This window comes from Phyllostomus discolor, chromosome 12 (genome assembly GCF_004126475.2).
Source record: "Phyllostomus discolor isolate MPI-MPIP mPhyDis1 chromosome 12, mPhyDis1.pri.v3, whole genome shotgun sequence".
In the NCBI taxonomy this organism is placed as follows: Eukaryota; Metazoa; Chordata; class Mammalia; order Chiroptera; family Phyllostomidae; genus Phyllostomus; species Phyllostomus discolor.
Genome location: NC_040914.2, coordinates 30,405,266 through 30,421,563, shown reverse-complemented (window position 1 = coordinate 30,421,563; position 16,298 = coordinate 30,405,266). Strand labels below are relative to the sequence as shown.

At 41.4% G+C, this 16,298-nt stretch overlaps 1 protein-coding gene across 7 annotated transcripts; it reads left to right on the top strand.

Annotated features, from left to right (window-relative positions):
- The first annotated feature begins 16 nt into the window (after positions 1-16).
- Positions 17-16,005, top strand: ZNF329 (zinc finger protein 329). 7 transcript variants are annotated; one of them, XM_028530479.2, is made up of 5 exons: positions 17-87; positions 2,615-2,745; positions 6,466-6,541; positions 7,577-7,660; positions 13,225-16,005. In XM_028530479.2, the coding sequence occupies exon 5, from the start codon at positions 13,245-13,247 to the stop codon at positions 14,862-14,864; it is 1,620 nt and encodes a 539-aa protein (XP_028386280.1). In that variant the 5' UTR covers positions 17-87; positions 2,615-2,745; positions 6,466-6,541; positions 7,577-7,660; positions 13,225-13,244; the 3' UTR covers positions 14,865-16,005. The 7 variants fall into 7 exon arrangements, with proteins under 7 accessions (XP_028386280.1, XP_028386277.1, XP_028386279.1 ...); XM_028530476.2 differs by lacking the exon at positions 7,577-7,660; XM_036013435.1 differs by lacking the exons at positions 17-87; positions 7,577-7,660 and adding an exon at positions 441-525.
- The last annotated feature ends 293 nt before the right edge of the window (positions 16,006-16,298 follow it).

The window sequence follows — 16,298 nt, the reverse complement described above, 5'->3', positions numbered from 1 at the left end:
GGCCTCCAGGGACGCTCACAGGCAAGTCTTGGCTCGCGCATGCGCGCTCGCCGGAACATGGCTGCCGCTACTGGCTCCTCACTTGAGGTGAGTCCCGCCGCGCCCTCTGTATTTCTGTTTCTCAGTTTCCTCCTGCAGGGAGTATCTGTGTCCGCCGGGTCCCGGTAGGTCTTGAGTGGCGCGTTGGCCACGGGTTCCAGGGCGCGGTCCGCTCAGAGGGCGGGGATGACCCGGGGCGCGGCCGCCCTCCTGCGAGGACGCCCCCTGCACTGGAGGACGGCTCCCGCCCCGTAAAAATAGTGCTCAGGATGTGGGGTCTTCTCTTGGCCTACGTCCCTCTCTTCGCGGAGCTTAGCCGTTCTGCGCTAGTATCTGCTGGCCTTTCCTCAGGGACAGTTTCGCGCGGGCCTGTCTCTTGTCCTGGACGCGCTGCAGCGGCGACCCCCCTCTACCGCGCCTCTGCTGTCGGGTGGTGGGAGGGCCGTGGTGCCGGCCACCTGTGCGGTTTCCCTCTGAGTCCCGCAGGTGTTAGATCCTCTCTTACTCCTCCCTTCCCCACCTAATATCTACCACGTCCGGTCTTGGTGCAGTTCCCAGTGAGGGCCGCATTTTTCACCTGTTTTTGTGGCCGTTTTACTTTTCCTTGGTTTTGGTAGTTCATTTCTTTAGTTCCTCTTCCTCCAATAGTTCATGATAAAAGTTTTCATACGTGTAGAAAAGTTGAAATTCTCGTGCGACCTTATAGCGACCCATTAACATTTATGCTTGCTATATCTCGTATTTCCCCTTATCCATCCTTTTACCCATCCATTAAATATTTTTAGGGATACTTTTAAATTAAATGGCAGATACCACCGCGCTTTCCCCTCGCCGTACTTATCAGCTGGAGTTCATTACTATTGCTTTCGTAAAATTTTGAGGCAAAATTGGATGAGTTTTGACAAATGCAACCGAAACCTTTCTCAAAATTACCGTCACCCCAGTAAGATCCCTTATTCTTCGTCTATTTAAAAATGTGGTCATTAGGCACTTGGGCCTGTGAACATGTTTTCAATACCAAACCCTTATTTGTTTGGTTCATTTCCCCCACAGCAAGTAACTTCCCTCCATTCTATTGCTTGTTTCCTCTCCCTTCCCACACAAGTTTCTAAAAAAAGATTCTATTTATTTATTTTTAGAGGGGAAGGGAGGGAGAAAGAGAGAAACATTAATATGTGAGAGAAACGTCATCACACACCCCCAACTGGGGACCTGGCCCACAGCCCAGCTATGTGCCCTGACTGGGAATCCAACCAACACCTTTGCACTTGGTGGGAGGAGGCCCAACTGAGCCACATTGATCAGGGAAAACCTCCATGTTTTTTGATTGGCGTATTTAATCCATTTACATTTACAGTAATTATTGATGGCTATGTAGTTACTGCCATTTTATTATTTATTATTTTCTTCTTTTTCTTAAAGAAGTCCCTTTAATGTTTCTTGTAATACTGGTTTGGTGGTGATGAACTCCCTTATTTCTTGTCTGGGACCAACTTTTATTTTTTATTTTTTTTATTTTTTAATTGTATTTTAAAAGATTTTATTTATTCACCTTTAGAGAGAAGGGCAGGGAAGGAGAAAGAAAGAGAAACATCAATGTGTGGTTGTTTCTCCTGCGCCCCCCACTGGGAACCTGGCCTGCAACCCAGGCATGTGCCCTGACCAGGAATTGAACTGGTGACCCTTTGGTTCACAGGCCCACACTCAATCCACTGAGTTACACCAGCCATGGCCCGACTTTTTGTTTTTAAAAGTGTTATATTTACAGAAAAGTTGTAGTAATAGTTCGACGAACACTAGTAAAACCATCCAGATTCTTAAGTTAACACTTTGCTACATAAGCTTTACCTTTCTTTTCTCCTTGTCTCAAATACTAATATATACACTCTCTTCATATATTTTACACATACACCCCCAAGAAGATAAAAGTTTGATTATTCACATAATGAGGTGTCCTTGAGAGAGCAGGGTAGTCTTCTCAAAGTAATCCAAAAATAGCCTGAGAGAGCAGGAAAAGGAGGCTGGCTGGGCTTTTATTGTGATTCCAGAGTGGAGCTGGCATGAGGGTGGCTTTGCCTTGCTTGGGGCTTTCATGGTTTGAACTTCCTGCTAACTCCAAGGAGAAAGTATTCAGGCTTTCTCATTAGCTTGCCTAGATGTGGGGTGGAAGGAGGTGACAGGGTGGAGAGGTGCTTGAAAGCTGTTAGTAGTTAATCATCAAAAATGGAGTCAGACTTTATCACAATTGGTAGGCAGGGAGATGACTTTGTTAGGATGGGGATAAATTTGGTAGACAAGAATCTATTTTTGTTAAAGAATACATCATTTCCCTGGCTGGTGTGGCTCAGTGTATTGAGTGCTGCTTGTGACCCAAAATGTTGCTGGTTCAATTCCTAGTCAGGGCGCATGTCTGGGTTTTTGACTGGGTCTCCATTTAGAGGCATTTGAGAGGCAGCTAATCATTTCTCTCTCTCTTTCTCCTTCCCTTTCCCTCTCTCTGCAGATAAATAAATAAAATCCTTAGAAAAATGCATTGTTTGAACAAGTAAACATTATCATTGTGTTTGGTCCACAGAGATGGCAGGAACCATGCAGACAGTCTTGTATAGCTGAGGTCTGGCAGCCCTCAATTTTTAACATCCAGGCTCTGGGCCTAAGTGGATTTCTTTGGAGGCTCCTGGAGACTGGGGATAAAGCCCTTCAGAGGTGAGTGCCTGGGAATAGAATTCTACACAACCTTGGCATATCTTATAAAACTGTTACTTCATGAAGTCTTAGGTCCAGAATTGTGCCATGTGGGGTCTAAACCAGTGGTTATGACCCTGACAGACTCAACACCTGCTTATTTTTTTTCAAATGCAGTTTTAACCCTGCCAGTTGTGGCTCAGTGGTTGAGTGCCAGCCTGGGAATCTAACGGTCGCTGGTTAAATTCTCAGTCAGGGCACATGCCTGGGTTGTAGGCCAGGTCCCCAGTAGGGGGCGTGTGAGAGGCAACCATCCATTGATGTTTCTCCCCCTCTCTCCTTCCCTCCCTCCCTCTAAAAAAATAAATAAAATCTTTTAAAAAATTTTAAATGCAGTTTTATTGAGATATAATTCACAAACCATATAGTTCACCGTCCTAAGATATAAAATTTGGTGGTTTTTAGTATACTTACTAGGTTGTATAGTTGTATATCCATTACCAGTAACAATTTTAGAATGTTTATTTTTATTTTTTAAATGTTTATTGATTTTAGAGAGACAGAAGAAGGGAGAGAGAGAAACATCGATTTGTTGTTCCACTTCTTTATGCATACATTGGTTGCTTCTTGTGCCCCAAATGGAGATCAAACCCACAATCTTAGCTGTTGGGATGATGTTCTAACCAACTGAGCTATCTGAACAGGGCAATAGAATGTTTTTATCATCCCCGTAAAGAAGGCCTGTGTCCATTAGCAGTCACTCCGTATCTTCTCTCTCCCATTTAGTCCTAGGCAATCACTTTGAGTTTATTTTTGGGTAATGCTCATTCTTTATAATCAAGTTTGCAATGTGCCTTTTACCAATCCGAAAGAAATTTTATAGATAATATTACATATCCACATAATTGTAAAAATTCTAAAGTCCTATGTACATGTAAAGAGTCAGTTAAAAAAAGAGTCAATGCAAAGAAAGGCATTTGTATTAAAATATGTATGTTTGTATTTAAGTGCTTGGATACAACTACCATATGACATAGGAAGCAGTCTGGTGCTGGAGACTGTAGGTTTGGATTAAGAGAAATAGAATAGTCACAATTTATTGTTTTCAGTGAAATTGAATGAGGTAAGGTATGGGTAGGTATTGCTGGAACAGTGAATATTGGAGAAGTGGACCTAGACCAGGTGTATTAAGAAGCAAAGGAAGAAACATAGTACCTTGGTGGGAGTGGGTTCTGAGCACTTACACTACAAGGTAGCCCAGGGTGTCCAGATGAGCTGGGTTGTATCCACAGGTGAGTCATCCCCTGTGTTATGACCTGGAACAACATCAGGACAATTTATCACAGAAAGTTCTCTAGACCTGATGTGTCAGCATGTGCTGGGGTAACATTCAGTGTGTAGAAAGCCTTGGAAACCACCATCTTCAATGGGCATGGGGAATAGAAAGACAGGTTGGGGAAAATTACTAATGCTGGGGCTTCAGAGAAGTGGTATAGTGGACAATCGAGAAAAGGATCTGGGATCTGTGGATGAGTGGGAGGGATACATTGACCCCAAAAATATGTGAACAGCATCAAGATGAATTTTTGTGAAGGTTTTCTTTATTTTTTTGTTTTCGAGAGAGGGGAAGGTGGGGAGAAAGAGAGGGAGAGAAACATCAATGTACGAGAGAAGCATTGATCAGTTGTCACCTGCGTGCACCCCAACCAGATACCCAACCCGCAACCCAGGTAAAATTAAACCGGTGACCTTTTGCTTTGCTGGACAATGCCTAGCCAACTGAGCCTCAGTGGTCAGGGCAAGATGAAATTTTTTAAATGTAATTTTTACATTGTTGTATTGCTAAAAACAGTAATACACAAATACATATGAAGGAAATTATGTGAGATATTTTATTTCTTAATTTTTTATTTTTAAGAATTTTTAGAAGTTTGAGCTAAACTGATGACATATGCCCTAGAGCAAGATCTCAAATGCTCCTGAGACATTTTTAAAACAAACAACTAATGAAATTCGGTGTGATTCCTGCATTAAAAGCTCTGCTTTAATACTATTTTCCCAAAGTCGGTCCTAATGTATTCCTGGTCATCATTTGTTTTTTTTGTTTTGCATTCTTTTTTTGGTCCTTTTTGTCTTTTTGTTCAATTTCGTCTTTTTACAATAACCTCACTATGGCACTCACACCCTCATTGACTGAGGGTGTATTTGGAATGGCCAGTTTTGTCTAGGAGGGAGGTGCAGAGTAGGGAATGAGTTCATGAATTCAGTGCAATATCTGCACTTCCTATTAGCTTCCTTGTTAACAAAAGCACCCTTTTTGTAATGTCTTGTAATACGCGCAGTATTTTTCTGTTCTGAAGTACCCCAGAATGATACCTGTAGAGTCTGTGGGACACAGGATAGTTAGACATCATGTGGGATAGTTCCAGGTATGGTAGCAAATCTGCCTCCCCAGCCTAGGCCCATCCAATGTTAGGAATTCCCCTGGCTCCATCTTTGTGACAGCCTAACACCTGCAGATTGCCAGATGCCCCCAGGGGATACTGCCAAGGGAAAGTGCTGCGGGTCTGGCTGGGGGAGATTCATCTCTTATAGGGCGTCTGTCGGGGCTTAGCATCACTAGCATTGTTCTTGAAGGTGTTAATTTACTTTTTACAGCTTTATCAAGTTGTAATTCATATAATATACAATTCATCCAAAGTTTACAATTTGGTAGTTTTCAGTATATTCACAAAGTTTTGCAGCCATCACCACTATGTAATTTCAGAACATTTTTATCAGACCAAGAAAACAATTCATACCCATTATCATTTATTCCCCAGCTCCTGACAACTACAAATAGTCTTTAAATTTTTATGGAATTACTTGTTTTGAACATGATATAAATGGGATCATATAATGTATCGTTCTTTTACTGAGCATAACGTGTTAGGTTCATCTATGTTATTGAAGCACGTATCAGTATTTCATTTCTTCTTATGACTGAAGAATAATAGAATATTCCATTATATAGATTTTTTATTTTTAAAAAATATTTTACTTATTTATTTTTAGAGGAGAAGGGAGGGAGAAAGAGAGGGAGAGACACTTTGACATGAAAGAGAAGCATCGATTGGTTGCCTTTGTACATGCCCTGACTTGGGACTGAACCTGCAACCTAGGCATGTGCCCTGACTGAGAATCAAACCTGTGACCCATTGTTTTGTGTAACAGTGCCCAACAAACTGAACCACACCAGCCAGGGCCATTATATGGATTTCACATTTTGTTTAGCTATTCACCTGTCAGTTGATGTACATTTATTTGGATTGTTTCTACTTTTTGTTTATCATGAATTGTGTTGCTATTCATGGTACAGGTTTATTTGTAGGCACGTTTGCTTTTTTTTTTTTTTTAATGGATACCTTAGTAGTGGAATTGCTAGGTCATATGATGACTGTGTGTTTAAGTTTTCAAGAAACAGACTGTTTTCCAAAGCAGCTATATACCATTTTACGTTCCTACCAACAGTGTGTGAGGGTTCCAGTTTCTTTACTTCCTCACGACACTTGTTATTTTCTGGGGTTTTTTTTTTTTAGTTGGCCAGAAGTGATGTTGATGAACTTTTCATGTACTCTTATGTCTTCTGTGCATAAATCCTTTATCAGATGTGCACTTTGCAGATCTTTTCTACTGTTTGGTCGGTCATCCGTATTTCTTACTGGTGTATAAGTCTTATTTCAGTAAACGTGTCTATTATAGATGAAATGGACATTTCCTTTGCTCCTGAAGACCTGTTCCCTTCGATGCCCCTAAGACCTTCATGATCACATCTTTGGTAGGTATCTTGCCAGGGCATTTTAATATTTTTATCTCAATATTTTGTTTGTCTAAAGTTTTCCAAAGTGGTATCCTTTTGTATGGGTCTGTCTTACCTTGTTTAAATGCACACATGCATCCTCCCCCAATGGACCTGTGGCAGGTGCTCTCCATTTCTTGTTTTCACAGGACAGTCATACGTCACCCATGCCCTAGTTTACTCAGAGGACCCAATATAGGGAACATGTGGCAAGGTAGCCAGGCAGGCTCAGGAGTCCATCTCATTAGGAGTGGCAGCGGGGGTATGGTCATCCGGCCCTTTGACATTACTGTTGAATGCCATAGATGCAGCAGACATGTGGGGTCTTAGTCTTCACTTCAGAGTGAACAGTCCTTTATTTCTTTATTAGGTGTGACATTTACCTTAATTCCTCGTGTTCTTAGTTGTTAATAATTTTCATCGTGAATCAGAGCTTTCCTTAAAGTACTTCCTGAATTTATTGACATATTGTAAAGGAGCCTTCTACTTTAGTCAGGGAGCATTTTGATCAGGAGTCTGGGTGAGATTTCTTTAAATTAGTGCTTTATGAATATATTGAGATTTGTTGCAGGGGGCTGTCTTCTACTTTTATCTGAAAATGTGGGAATTGTGTCCATGGATGTTTTAATGTCCCACCATCCTCGCATTGCTAGGATAAATCCAGCATTACCACTTTTTACTGTTCCTTAGTTAAATCCCCTTTACCTGACTGATATCACTTATATGTACCTCCTCTCTCTTTTTAAATGATCATTGTTGCCAAAGACATATTTAATTGGCCTTTTCAGGTAACAGACTTTTGATTTTCTTCATCATCTTGGTTGTCTCCATGTTTTCAGGTTCTGTAATTTCTGCTCTTTATTTTTTCTCTCTCTCTTTTTTCCCTTCTTTTACCTTTATTATCACCTTTCACTTCTTACTCATTTACTCCATGGTTCTTTCCTTTAAGTCTTGTGTTGTTGTTTTTTTTTAATTCCCATTCAAGGGCTTTTTTTTTTTCTTCATTGTTTTTAGATAGAGGAACATTGATGTGAGAGAGAAACATTGCTTGGTTGCCTCCTGTACGTACCTGGACCAGGGATCTGACTTGCAACCTAGGTATGTGCCCTAACCAGGAATCAAATCCACAATTCTTCAGTTGTGGGACGATACTCCTACCAACTGAGCTATTCAGGCCAGGGCTTCCTTAAGTCTTAAGTCTTCCTTACATTTAGTCTTTTTTAAATGTAAGCATGAAAGCCAGTATTTTCCACCTAGGAACTATGTTAGCTGCTTCCTCATTTGCCATACATTTTGAGTTGTTCCATTTCATCATTTGTTTAGTTCTAGGTGTTTTCTAATGTCTGTCAAGATTTCTCTTTATCTGTGAATTATTGAGAAATAATTTTTTGTTTTTCCAAATAAATAAAGGTTTATTTTTTTATATTGTTTTTCTTATATTTGGTTTTGTTTCTGTTACTGGGTTTTACCTAGACCATATTTGTCAAGAGGCTGTGGCCTGGCATTTGTTGAACTTTTTATTTGGCCTGGTTTATGACTAGTGTTAGCAAATGTTCCATTTGTGCTTGCAAAGCATTTGGCTCTAATTGTTGGTACTGTACTCTTCATCAAGCTGTACAATCAGGCTGGTTGATTATATCCTCTCCTGCTCATTTCTAATCAGTTTTTCTGAATTTCTATTTCTGAATGAAGTTCATTAAAACATCCCAGTATGGTTGGGTTTGCTGATTTCTGCTAATTTCGATTTGTAATCCTGACTGACTTTGCTTTGTGTTGGTTAGCAAAGAGTCATAAAATCTTTGTTTGGTTAGCATTCGTCTCTTCCAAACTTTTGCTGTTGTTTTCTATGTTTTGTTTTGGTTTTTGTTTAGGTGTGTCTGTTACAAACACATTGTGATGCAACATCTTTATCTGGCCATCATGGCCATATAGATTTATGGTTGTTTTATACTTTCTATTTAATCTGTCTTCTGGGCTTTACCCCTTAATATCTTCTGGATTGATCTGGTTTTCTTTTCTCTATTATCTTTCCTCCTACAACAGGATTTTTCCAAGTTAGCACTGTTGACATTGGGACTGGATCATTCTATGTTGTGAGGGGCTTTCCTGTGTATTGAAGGGTGTTTAGCAGTGTTCCTGGCTTCAGTGTGCTAGATTCCAGTGGAACCGCTCCCCAGCGCTGACAAGCAAAATGTCTTCCGGCATCCCAAAATGTCCTTTGTGGGTAAAACTGTCCCAAGTTGAAAACCACTACTCTGTGGACTTAGAAGTTTTACACGATACTTACTTTGTTCCTGACTTGCCCAGGTCTCACCTGAATCATGAAAAATATAAGGGCATCAAGACACTCAAGTTTCTTTTTTCTTTTCTTTTTTTAATTTAATTTAATTTTAATTGCTGTTCAAGTACAAGACACTTAAGTTTCTTACTCCTTTCCCATCTCTCAGTCTACTGACACCCAGGGTTTTAGTACATCCTATTCTTAACCCCATGAGTCACTTACTGCTGCATTTTGTATGGTCTGGATTTGATTCTAATACACATTCATCATTTCCTTTTCTTTCCATTTTTTTTCCTTGTGGGTTTTTTATTGAAGAATAACTTCTCCAGTTCTTTTGGCTATTGACTTAGGAGATAAACTCTGCTTCTGCTTAAAAAATTTTTTTTTGTTTTATTTGTTGATTTGACAGAGAGAGAAAAACTTGTTGTTCCACTTATTTATGCATTCATTGATTGAGTCTTATATGTGCTTTGACTGAGGATCAAACCTACAACCTTTGGTGTATGGGGTGATGCTCTAACCCACAGAGCTACTTGGCTAAGGCCTGCTTCTGCTTTTCTGAAGTTGTCTTTATCTTACATTCACTGTTGAACAATAACATATCTGACCATTTTTTCCCTCAGCACTTTGAAAATAACCTCCCATTACTAGCAGGTTTCCGTTTTGCTATCATGATACTTTTCATTCCTTTACAAGTGGTCTGTCTTCTCCCTGCTGGTCTTTAAGACCCTACTTGGCATAGAATGATGTGCACTTAGGCTCAGGGGTCATGCTTTCTGAGCCTGAGAGCCTACAGGAGGAATCACTGGGTAGAGGAATATGCCTATTTTATGTTTTGACAGCTACTATCAGATCACCAAGTGGCTGGCCACGCTCAGTGCCCGCTGACTCTTCCTGCATGAGCTGCCCAAGCTTTACATTTTCATACCTTATTTTATTTTAATTTTTAAATTATTTATTTACTTACTATTTTTTTTATAGAGGGGGAAGGGAAGAAGAGAGGGAGAACATCAACGTGTGGTTGCCTCTTCTGCACCCCCTACTGGGAACCTGGCCTACAATCCAGGCATGTGCCCTGACTGGGAATTGAACTAGTGACCCTTTGGTTCATGGGCCTGCACTCAGTCCACTGAGCCACACTAGCCAGGTTCACACCTTATTTTACTTTTACTCATATGAAATATGCATATTTGATGTTCATTCTTAAAGTTGTTTATAATTGCCTGAATGATGGTGGGAAAGAGCAGATATCCATGTTTTCAAGGCATTTCTACTTTCTCTGTGAAGTGTCTCTTTATTTCCTTCAACCAGTTTTTTTTATTTTTTGTGTTGTTCTGTAAAAATTCTTTTTAGCTCTCGGCACTATTCCTTTGTCTCTTTTATATATATATTTTAAAGGAAATATACATTTATTTATTTTTATTTTTTTAAGTATATTTTATTGATTGTTATTACAGTTGTCCCATTCCCCCCTTCTCTCCCCTCCACCCTGTACCCCCTCTCCCACCCACATTCCCCCCCCTTTAGTTCATGTCCATGTGTCATACTTAGGAGTTCTTTAGCTTCTACATTTCCTGTACTATTCTTGCCCTCTCCCTATTTTCAACCTACATTCTATGCTACTTATGCTCTATATCTTTTCCCCCTCTCTCTTCCTCCCACCCCCCTGTTGCTAACCCTCCATGTGACCTCCATTTCTGTGGTTCTGTTCCTGTTCTAGTTGTTTACTTAGTTTCTTTTGGTTTTGCTTTAGGTGTGGTTGTTAATAATTGTGAGTTGCTGTCCTTTTACTATACATGGTTTTTCTTTCTATCTTCTTTTCTTAGATAAGTCCCTTTAACATTTCATAAAATAAGGGCTTGATGATGATGAACTCCTTTAACTTGACCTTATCTGAGAAGCACTTTATCTGCCCTTCCATTCTAAATGAGAGCTTCGCTGGATAGAGCAATCTGGGATGTAGGTCCTTGTCTTTCATGACTTGGAATATTTCTTTCCAGCCCCTTCTTGCCTGTAAGGTCTCTTTGGAGAAATCAGCTGACAGTCTGATGGGAACTCCTTTGTAGGTGACTGTCCCCTTATCTCTTGCTGCTGCTAGGATTCTCTCCTTTGTTTTTACCTTGGCTAATGTAATTATGATGTGCCTTGGTGTGTTTCTTCTTGGGTCCAACTTCTTTGGGGCTCTCTGAGCTTCCTGGATTTCTTGCAAGACTATTTCTTTTGCCAGATTGGGGAAGTTCTCCTTTATTATTTGTTCAAATACGTGCTCAATTTGTTGCTGTTCCCCTTCCCCTTCTGGTACCCCTATAATTCGGATGTTGGAACGTTTAAAGATGTCCTGGATGCTCTTAAGCTTCTCCTCGTTTTTTTGAATTCTTATTTCATCATGCTTTCCTGCTTGGTTGATTCTATCCTTCTTCTGGTCCACTGTATTGTTTTGAGACCCAGTTTCCTTCCCTTCACTATTGGCTCTCCTCCGCGTATCTTCCTGCATCTCTTTTATGGTAACCTGCATCTTTTCATCTAATTTGCGCCCAAAGTCAACCAATTCCGTGAGCTTTCTGATCACCAGTGTTTTGAACTGTGCATCTGATAAATTGGCTATTTCTTGGTCGCTCAAAAGGATGAGTCCTGGGGGACTGATCTGTTCTGTTGGGAACATATCTCTCCCTGTCTCTTTTTTTTCTTTTTTTTTCTGGTCTGGTCACTCTTGTTACGGTGGGGGGCGGAGCCTTAGGTGTTCACCAGGGCTGGGCACCCCAGTTGCTAGATTGTGACATTCATTATATGTGGGGGCGGGAGTGGGGATGGGAGGGAACAATGGCAGTAGTTCCATTCTCCTGGGATCTCAGTCCCTTCTCTGGGATCCTGGGCTTCGAGCTCTGCCCTGGTCCACAATCGCTGCCTCACTGGGTCCGCCAGCCGCAGCTTGTGTACTCAGGGACCACCGCTGCGTTCTTGCGCACCGGATGGCTTTCGCGCCGATTTTGCACCAAGTTTTCCCCGACCTCCACGCACCGCCGACCCACGCCTGCCTGGCTCGTCGTCCCCTACCAGTCTGGATGTATGGGTCTGCTTCAACTTCTTGGCTGTCTGACTTTCATTCAGATAAATCCTCTGTCAGTTCTGGGTGTTATTCTGTCTGTAAATTATTGTTATTCTAATCTTGGTTGTGCGAGGAGGTACGGTGCGTCCACCTGTTCCTCTCTCTTGCTGGAAGTCCTCTTTTATATTTTATAATAATACTTTCTCTCCACCTACCACTTGTACTTTAATTCTTAATTGTGTCTGTTGTTGTATGGAAAGTTTGATGTTGCTGTAAAAGTTGTTAATCCTGATTTGTATGGTTTTGGGTTGTTAAGCCCTATTGATCCAGGAGTACCCATTCATGAAGGTATCCTACAGAGTTTGAACTTTGATTTTAAGTTGAGGTCTTTACCTGGAATTTTTAAAAAATATTTTTTTCTAAGGTAAGGGTCCAGTTAATATCATTGTACCTAAAAAAATATGTGGAGAGCCAGTTGTCTTGATACCATGAAGTGGAGGTGTGGGAGAGTGGTTACAGGAGGATCAAGAACAGTGATGACACTGGCAGCCACCTACAGAGTGCTGTCCCTTCTCCAGCTCAGAGCCAGCCTCCAACATGATCTAACTCTCCTAATATTCCTATAGGGCAGTCACTAAGCCTGTGCTCCATTCCATCCTTGAAGGTAGAGCTCTGACCACCAAGCTGAGACAGATTTGCTCATTCATCAGTGCCGTACACACATTTTGCCTTCACAGCTTTGAAATGTGTGCTGGTTGTTATACGGGTGATGGGAACTAGCACACAGTGGCTGAGAAGGTGGCCCAGTGTGAGCAGGGCACCTGGCCTCTGGTCTCTCACTTGGCAGGCTAATCCTGTTGGTGATATTTACCCAGTACTCTCTTGCCTGTTCTTTAGGAGGATAAAGACTGTGTGACTGCCTTTGAACTTACCTCCATGCCTTGATTCTCATTTTATCACCCTCTTTTATAGATGTGAATTTCAGAAGCTCTGGAAGGTAGCTCAGTTGTTTAGAGTGTTACCCCAATGTGCTAGGGTTATAGGTTTGATTCTTAGTTAGGACACATGCAGGAGTTAACCAGTGAATGCACTAGTGGGTGGAACAACAAATCAGTGTTTCTCTGCCTCTCAGATCAATCTTTTTTTTTTTTTTTCAATCATTGTTCAAGTACAGTTTTCTCCCCCCTACTCCCGTTCCAGCCCCTCCACCCAACCTCAGATCAATTTTAAAAAATTTTAAAAAGTAAAATATCCCTGCCTGTCACCATTTCTCATTATAGTTATATGCATAGCTTCATGTACTAAAGTTTGTCTTTCTCATTCTTCACTTTTCAGCATGGGGCACGAGAGTGAAAATGACAGCTCAGAATATTCCTGAGGAAGAACTACCCTGTGTTGTAGAAATGGAAGGGTTTACGAGAGAGGGCCTCCATTTCTCCATTCTAGGTGACAGTTGGGACTATAAGAACTGGGAGGGACACCTGAGGCAGTCAGCTTTAAGTCAGGAAAAGTCAGGGACTCAGGAAGCAATTCGTGAGTATCCTGGACTTGGGAGGCCTTTGAATGCAAGCTCAGACCTTTTACCCTCTCAGAGGATCCCAACATCAAATAGTTTCCATATACATGACTCAGAGGTTATAAGTTTGGATTATGACTCAGCTTTACCCAGTTCTCAGAAAAGTTTTGTAGCTAAGAGAACTGGTGACACTGATGCCTGTGGAAAAGCCTCCTGCCGTTCCATGGACGTTATTCAACAACTTAGAAGAAATCAAATGAGAGAAAAACCCTATAAATACCCTGAAAGTGTTGAATCTTTCAACAATTTCATTCCTCTTGGTGAACAAAAAATAACAAAAAGAGGGGAGAAACTGTATGAAGGCAAGGACTTTGGGGACATCTTTACCTTAAGTCCATCTCTTAATGTAAACAGGAGGAGTCTCCCTGGAGAGAAGCTGTACAAATGTACTGAATGTGGCAAATGCTTCAAACGGAACTCTTCTCTCGTTTTGCATCACCGAACTCATACTGGAGAGAAACCTTATACCTGTAACGAGTGTGGAAAGTCCTTCTCCAAGAATTACAACCTGAGTGTGCATCAAAGAATCCACACAGGAGAGAAGCCCTACAAATGCAGTAAGTGTGGGAAAGCCTTCAGTGATGGGTCAGCTCTGACACAACACCAGAGAATTCACACTGGGGAGAAACCTTATGAATGTCTAGAATGTGGAAAAACATTCAACAGAAACTCATCTCTGATTTTGCATCAAAGAACTCATACAGGGGAAAAACCATACAGATGTAACGAATGTGGGAAGCCTTTCACAGACATCTCCCACCTCACCGTGCATCTCAGAATCCACACAGGGGAAAAGCCCTATGAATGTAGCAAGTGCGGAAAGGCTTTCCGAGATGGCTCATACCTCACCCAGCATGAGAGGACTCACACTGGAGAGAAACCCTTTGAATGTGTGGAGTGTGGAAAATCCTTCAACCGTAACTCTCACCTCATTGTGCATCAGAAAATCCATTCTGGGGAGAAGCCCTATGAGTGTAAAGAGTGTGGGAAGACTTTCATTGAGAGCGCATACCTCATCAGGCACCAGAGAATTCACACTGGTGAGAAGCCATATGGCTGTGACCAGTGTCAGAAACTTTTCAGGAACATTGCTGGCCTCATCCGGCACCAGAGGACTCATACTGGTGAGAAGCCCTACGAGTGTAGTCGGTGTGGAAAAGCCTTCAGGGACAGCTCCTGTCTGACCAAGCATCAGAGAATTCATACCAAGGAGACCCCGTACCAGTGTCCAGAGTGTGGGAAGTCCTTTAAGCAGAACTCCCACCTTGCAGTACATCAGAGACTCCACAGCAGGGAGGATCCCAGCCAGTGTCCTCAATGTGGGAAAACATTCAGAAGGAGCTCAGCCCTGGTCCGACATCAGAGAACACATGCTGGAGAGCATACCATGGATACATAATGAATGTGGGCACACTCGTTTCCTGAATCCTCTTGAAAATTTGTGTGAAGGAGGGGTGTCTTTGGGAAGGCTCTTCCCTCAATACAAAAAAAAAATTTTTTTAAAGGAAAAAAGTCAGTCACTTGCAGTGTCATCTCTGTGATAATCATCATTCAGCAACATTCTGGTGACCATCCTTCTCCCACCTCTTTATGTGTACATAATTTTGCATGGATGGAATCACATTACACACATGGTTTTTTAAATATAGAAACTTATTTTTAAATGTTTCTCTGCCTTATCCAGTAAATTGAATGTGAGACAGTCCTTAGCCATACCATTAAGTCACTAAATTCCTGGAGGGAATACAGAACGGTAATAAATGTGGAAAAGGCTTCAGGGATGATTAGCCTATACAAAACATGATAGCACATACACTGGAATAAAACCTGTGGGTGTCAGGAAGATGCTTCTCTGGAGATAGCCAGCTACTCCTGCATCAGTGTGCGTAAACTGGAAAGAACCTGTGAATGTGTTCTATAGCCAATCGGTGCTGGGAATCCTTTAATTGGGAGTGTCTACCATATTGTACATATGCAAACTCTTAGCAGAATTGAATGCAATCAGAGCAGCTTTTGGCAGGAGCTCTTAATTACTTGTCTATATCAGCAAAGATACCCTGGTGAGAGTCTCCCACCATGCTCCCCACCACAGCAAGCATAGAATTAGAGTAGATTGCTATTTGGTTGTATTTCAGTGTTATAGTCCTGCCAGGTGCGGAGGACTCATTTCAGAAGAGACACTTGGATGAGCATGTTGTGACCATGCAGTGATATCCCTCTTAAGAAAAAACTGAAGTGGTCTTGTACAAGGATGGAACGGGCTGCTGTAGAAATGTGATACACTGCTTTAGTTGTTGAAACAAAATGACTGAGTTACGTTTCCTTTTCTCCCCTGTTCACTTAGGACACCTCTGATTTGTTCTGTGCTGAACCATAATTCTAAAGGTTTTGTTCCCATATTGAAATGTTATAACATGGCAGGCAACAAAAAAATGGCATAAAGGAGATTTGCTGTTATGACAGCCATGTGAAGGTATATTTACATGTGGTTGTAGAGTGGACGATAATGGAGTAATAAATGTGGTGTTCTTAAGGAGCTGCAATTGTCTATGATTTTTTTCTCTTTTACAAACACATTGTTACTATAATAACTTGATAAGAAATAAAAAGGTGAAGCCAAAGGACATGAATTTGGATCTTTTTTGCCAGAAGGGACTAGATTAGTGTCCCATGGCAGCCATAAGGCAAGATGCCGGGCAGTCAGGGAGAAGCTGTTCTAGAATCCAAGCATCCACTGCCCAGGACATAATAATTTCCTTTTTTTGGGACTTGAATTGTGAGGGGGTATCACTGTGGAGAAATGGGTAGGCCTCAGCAAATGGGGAGTACAAGA

Excerpts from the sequence above, each read along its gene's own strand:
- ZNF329 (XM_036013433.1), top strand. The coding sequence starts at position 4,385 with ATGTACGAGAGAAGCATTGATCAGTTGTCACCTGCGTGCACCCCAACC. Across the intron at positions 4,455-13,224 it reads ATACCCAACCCGCAACCCAG|CATGGGGCACGAGAGTGAAA; the intron begins GTAAAATTAAAC and ends TTCACTTTTCAG.